At 30.1% G+C, this 6,033-nt stretch overlaps 1 protein-coding gene across 1 annotated transcript; it reads right to left on the bottom strand.

Moving 5' to 3' along the window:
- Positions 1–3,013: 3,013 nt before the first annotated feature.
- LOC106333209 (1-aminocyclopropane-1-carboxylate synthase 5) lies at positions 3,014–4,874 on the bottom strand. Its single transcript, XM_013771680.1, has 3 exons — positions 4,519–4,874; positions 4,248–4,408; positions 3,014–4,147 (listed from the first exon to the last, which is right to left on the bottom strand). The coding sequence occupies exons 1-3, from the start codon at positions 4,795–4,797 to the stop codon at positions 3,175–3,177; spliced, it is 1,413 nt and encodes a 470-aa protein (XP_013627134.1). The 5' UTR covers positions 4,798–4,874; the 3' UTR covers positions 3,014–3,174.
- Between the last annotated feature and the right edge of the window lie 1,159 nt (positions 4,875–6,033).

Below are 6,033 nucleotides of genomic sequence, written 5' to 3'. Positions count from 1 at the left end.
TACATATATCGATTACATTTTTAATCGAATTATTTATTAATTCAGACAGACAGATTTTTTGGGGGACTCAACCACCAAGTTAATGCTCTTCACATGTAAGGATCATTTGCCGTTACGGCCGGTATAGCCGAGTATCATGGTCAAGTTAAATAAAATTTCGGTTAGTAAAGTTGTATTTATATTAGTTCGTAGTCTTCGTAGTAGTACCAGCAAAGCTCATGGCATTTGCGATTTATATATAATTTAGTTGTAAATATTATATATATTCTATCTATAGTAGGCTTAGCATCATAATCTTTGACCGGTATCTTATACTGTATAATGATTAGGCTATGACATGACACTTTGTCCTACTTTATTATCCAATATAAATTACACAAAATAAATAAAATGGTTATAGTGCATTTTCTCTTTAAATGATTGGAGACTTTTAATTTCTAACATTTCCCAAATAATTGATTTAGACATTTAGTAATTATGATTGGAATTGCATTTATATTTTTAAATATCTAATCATTGTAATCATTGGACCATGGTATTTGTTAGCATCGCTTTAAGAGTCGATCATTGTATAGGTTTAAACAGTTGTAAAATGATCCAATATATGTTTTAAATGGATTACAGATCGATTGTTCATCTTAGTATTTTGCTATATCAAATTTGTTTCTTCTTTTTACTTAATCTTAAGGACTTAGCAAAATAAAAAGTTAAATTACGGATTTCGTTAATCTATGTACATCAACTGGCACAATTTTAAATTTTCTTTATATTCTGAAAAAATTTAGACTATGTTTCTATAAGTTGTAGAAAAATAAAAATACTGCATCTTGCAAATTGTTTAGGCTTCCCTTGGTGATCTATTTGAAGAAAAAAAATGATAATCTTTGAATTTTTCACTATTGAGAAGATTTTTTATTTTAAAAAAAAATTTCATTTCATCAGACTTGATTATTTCTATTAAATTATTTTTAAAAAATTCTTCCTCATCAAATTTGACAAAAAATTTCATCAAATTCATTTATATTTGTATGGTATAAATCTTACAATATCATGTCAATATCATTGGCATTTTATGACGGATACATTTGTAATCTGATCCAGATTCACTAAGAAAATCTTTAAGGCTCCATGAACTACTGCTTTAAGTGATGTCCATATAAGAGGGATCCAAAATAAGTTAATACAAAAGGTTAGGAAGAAGTAAGAAAACCAAATATGAACTATCACCTTTTGGAATCCAAGCAATTATCTTGAAAATATCTCATAGAGTAATGCCTAAATGAGGTAAGGTAGATTACTTCTTTTCTTCTGGCCAACGGTAAACAAAATAGTCTTTTTGGCAACAAATAAGTTCGACAACTTAGTTTTATAGTATTTTATGTTTTTAAAAAGGTTTGTAATATTTTCACAGAGATTAGATTAGGTTAATTTTATTTTTGGTCATTGGTATTCAAACTTGTGACCTGAAAAGAAAAGTTAATACATAATACATCACCTAGTGAATCTAGTTTGGTTTAATAGAAAAGTTTAGAACACTTCCTTTGGTTAGAGTCCATCAATTTTTCTTTAAAAAAATATTAGTATTATAATCATTCATTTTTGTTTCATTTTCTTAAAACTAGATAAATCATTTATTTTATCTGGTAAAATGATATATGTCCCTTAAGTATGTAGACAATTTCTGAAAAGCTCTAAATTAAGAATTTTTGCTCTTTCTTTCCTAATTTTTTATTTTTATTTTTTTAATACTGAGAACTCCTCGTAATACTTGTTGGAGATGCTCTTAGTTTTGGTGACTATAAACTTGTGTTCAAGAAAACAAAAAGTGACGTTGTAAGACTGGCTTATTTCTGTTAAATTTGATTCCATATGTTTTTCGTATTGATTCGATTCAAAATATTTGGATGTTTGTAAAGCTTTGGAGCAAAGCAAATATCAAAATGTAAATTCATAAACAATAAAGCAAAACATAAATACTATTTTTGAAAAAGCTGAATATCATATATTCAGTCCATAAGTTTATAGATATATAATATATCTTATGTATATTTATACATTTTATAGTGTAAATTTGGTCAGTTTTGAAGTTGTTTTCAGTATTGAGTTCCATACCAATATGATTTTTTCTTTGAGTCAAATGCTTTCATATGTTTTATATTAGACTCGTTTACACTGAATTATTTGATTTGTTTGATAATTTATGTTAAAATGTTAATTTATTAAATTAATCATATTATGATCTGTGACATTGATTTATTTTTGCTTTTTGAAAATGTTTTTGATGGTATGTTGTAAAGAATAAAATATGTTTATTCAATATTTTGACATAAAGTATTTTTTATCTAATATAATTAACAAATTAAATCGAATCGAATGATCCATAAATATTTAGAAAAATGAATGTTCGAGTAAATGGAACAGGTCACGAATACTCGGATTTTTTCGGACAAAATCTTATGCAATGTAACGTACCAAAGTCAAAGGTTAGTCCAAGACTTTAACATAATAAGTTAGGCCTCCTTGATATTTGCCTTCACTAACGTCCTTTACTAACGTTAACGGTCATTACAGACTCATAGTCAAAAAACAAATATATCACAACTGATTCAGAAATTAATCAAAATTAAAGCACATTTTTTGACAAAGGGTAGAAGCACATACTTTACGAAATCAAATAAATATTATATATTAAAAGAGTGAATTACACAATACATGCAAACTTTTTATTAACGGGATTCAGAAATTGATTCAGAATTTAATCAAAATTAAAGAAGCACATTTTTTGACAAAGGGTAGAAGCACATACTTTACGAAATCAAATAAATATCATATATTAAAAGAGTGAATTACACAATACATGCAAACTTTTCATTAACGGGATACATATTTTATATATATTGCCACTGCAAATCCACATTCGGACTGAGTGCACTTTTTAAACAACCAACACTTATACTAACGATTTTACACCCGAACGAAAAATTGCATAAAAACTCACCCAGACATTTATGAATATTACACATACATAATGATATTATATATATCTTGGAAAATGAAAAATACTTTTCCAAAATATAAAAAAAAAATGAAGGAAATAAAGAAGAAGAAGAAACCTTGGAAGTTTTTTTTTTTTTTTGTGTGTTTGTCGTCTCAAACTTAGGGAGATGAATAAAATCATCGCTCATCAGGTACACGGTCGGACCATGAAACCCGGAAAACCCAGTTAGAGACTGTCTTCTTCCTCAAACTCTTGAGCCTTTCATGGCTGCTTCTTGATATCATCCGTCCACAGTCTGTGGACTCTACGAATGTTTTGAGTCTCTTCAAGGCCAAATCGAGTGTATCCTCGCTCATATTAGCGAAACAAACCCTAAACCAACCCGGTTCGGTGCAATGGCAAGACGAACCGGGCGAGATGTTTAGTTTCACGTTGTAGACAATCTTTTTCCAGAGGTCGAGCTCTGCTTCGAATGTGTTCGTGTCCAAGAGGTGTCGCATGTCGACCCAACAGAACAAACCTGCGTTGCTTCTCAGGCAAGTAATCCCCGCGGACTCGAGACCAGACACTAGACGCTTCTGTCTGGACTTGAGCCGTTTCTGATTCTCCTCGAGGTATTGGCTTGTGAACTTCTTGTCTGAGAGCAATGCAGAGAGAAGGTACTGAGTCTGAGAAGAGACAAGACCGAAACTCGACATTTTTGTAGCTGCGGAAACGATCATGTCGTCGTTGGAGTAGATCGCTCCCACGCGGAAACCAGGAAGTCCAAGATCCTTGGAAAGGCTATAAACGACGTGGACTCTTTTAGTAACGTCGGTGTTTTCGAGTTTCTTGTCTTTCAAGACATCCATCACGCTTATGAACTGTTCGAACCCGAACATGGTGCCTGAGTAGATCTCGTCGCTAATGAGATGAATGTTCTTGGAAGTGATGAAGTCAACGAGAAGGTTGAGCTCACGTCTGGTCAACGCAGTGCCAAGTGGGTTAGATGGGTTGGTGACAAGAACTCCTTTGACTTTGAGACCAAGCTTATGGGCTTGTTGGTAAGCTTGTTGTAGAGCTGATTCCGTGATTTGGAAGCCATTAGAGCTTGAGCAGTGGATTGGCACAATCTCAGCTCCAGTTCTCCATTTAAGATCTCTATCAAATCTGTAATATATCATCAAAAAGCCAAAACGTAAGCAAAGAGTTTTAATGAGTTTACTTGGAAACCAAGTAAAGTGAGACTAGGGTTATAATTATAACTTACCCAGGATAGTAAGGAGTAGGCAAGAGGAAAGCATCGCCAGGCTCAGCAAGACAAAACATGAGAGTCTCGTTCGCAGAGGTCGAACCAGCGGCTAAAACAATTTTTTTCGGGTTAAACGTGACTCTATTTCCTCTTATCTCTTCCATAAACTCAGCCATTGCCTAAAAGAAACAGAATATATTCATGAGAATAGAGAAAATGATATGTTACTTTTGATGCAAGTATTGGTTAGTATCTTTTACTGAATTTGAAGAAGACAAATGAAACTTACTTTTTTGAATTCAGGCATGCCGTGATAGTCTTGAAAGAGAGCAAGCTCTTTAAAAATGGATTGACCGTTCCTCTTGAGGCTAGCTGCGTCTGGGTTCTTAGCTAACCACGACTCGATTAAATCGAAGCATAGCTGATTCTCAGCAAGACCCATCTGGATCATCCCATTAGGGTTCTTGATCTCATCGTAAGGATTCTTCTCGTACTCTTCCCATCCCAAGAGGTAGGATGAGTCTTGTCCATGACCATTGCTTGTCACTTTTGTCGAAAGCTGTTTCATTTTTTCTGATTTTAAGTCAAAGAGATTATGGTCGAAAAAAAGAGAGAAAAAGAGATCTTGATTTAGTGTTTAAGACTTTAAGCTGTTGAAAAGTGATGAGATGTGTTTGGAGAAGCAATGGGTATGTTGAGAGGTATATATAGATAAACAATCTTACGACATTTTATCCAAGAATAATAAAGTGTGACAATAGGATCAGAAACTAGTTAGACTTTTTTGACCGCCCAGACATAAACATAGTTTTAGTAAATGTTGGTTAAGACATGTGAGGCAACTTCTTTTTTATTGTTTTTATATGACTAATAAATCAATCCTCTATATATTAAAATATAAGTATTACAACATTTGAGTTAACCATGTGTCATCACCACAATGATTCTTAGAATCTTTAGAAAAATAGGTTAGTCCATCTAAATATATAATAAATTTTTTATTAAACTAACCATAAATTAATTATTAATATTCTCAAGTCTTTCTTTAAATAAAAATTTACAGAAGTACCTAATGTGGCTAAAATATATATGACAATTAATGATTTTGAATCATAAAGATTTGATACAAATTAGTGCATTATCTATAATTTTTGTTTAACTTTAAATTATTAAAATAAATAAAACAATCACATTAATCATATAATAAAAAAATTATATTTTTCCGTATATGTTATATTTTTAACTTTTAAAAAAAAATTCACATTGAAATTTTTATGATCCATGATTTAATTTTTTTTTATGACAAGATATAAATTATTACAAAATTATGTAAGTAGAAAGTCTCATATATATATATATATATATATATTAATATCTTTTAATTAATCTATATACCATAGAAAATACATAAATATTTTAATTTTGAAGTTTCTTTTGAACAATTTTTTCTGATAAAATCTTTGAACAAATACTCATAACTTAATATTTAAAATTTGCTTTGAATGTTTACAAAAATTATAAATTACTAAAACTTTCAAAAACATTGCACAATGAAAATTTGTTATCAGCGATTTAAATTTTTTGTTATAAAAGATTCAAATAAGTAGAACGCATCATTTAAAAATATATCAATATTAAAATATACTATTTATCTATGTATATATTATGTAAATTTAGTTATATAAAATAGAAAATAGAAAAAGTGACTGTTTGGATTAATAAAAATTATTTACGTATTCACACCAATTTAACTATATACGTAATAGTTACCGATTTTTTCATTATCCAATATATATATATCATT

The sequence above is a fragment of the Brassica oleracea genome, chromosome C3, assembly GCF_000695525.1.
Source record: "Brassica oleracea var. oleracea cultivar TO1000 chromosome C3, BOL, whole genome shotgun sequence".
Taxonomy (NCBI): domain Eukaryota; kingdom Viridiplantae; phylum Streptophyta; class Magnoliopsida; order Brassicales; family Brassicaceae; genus Brassica; species Brassica oleracea.
Note: the sequence above shows the minus strand (reverse complement) of the source record. Positions and strands in the feature narration are given on the sequence as shown.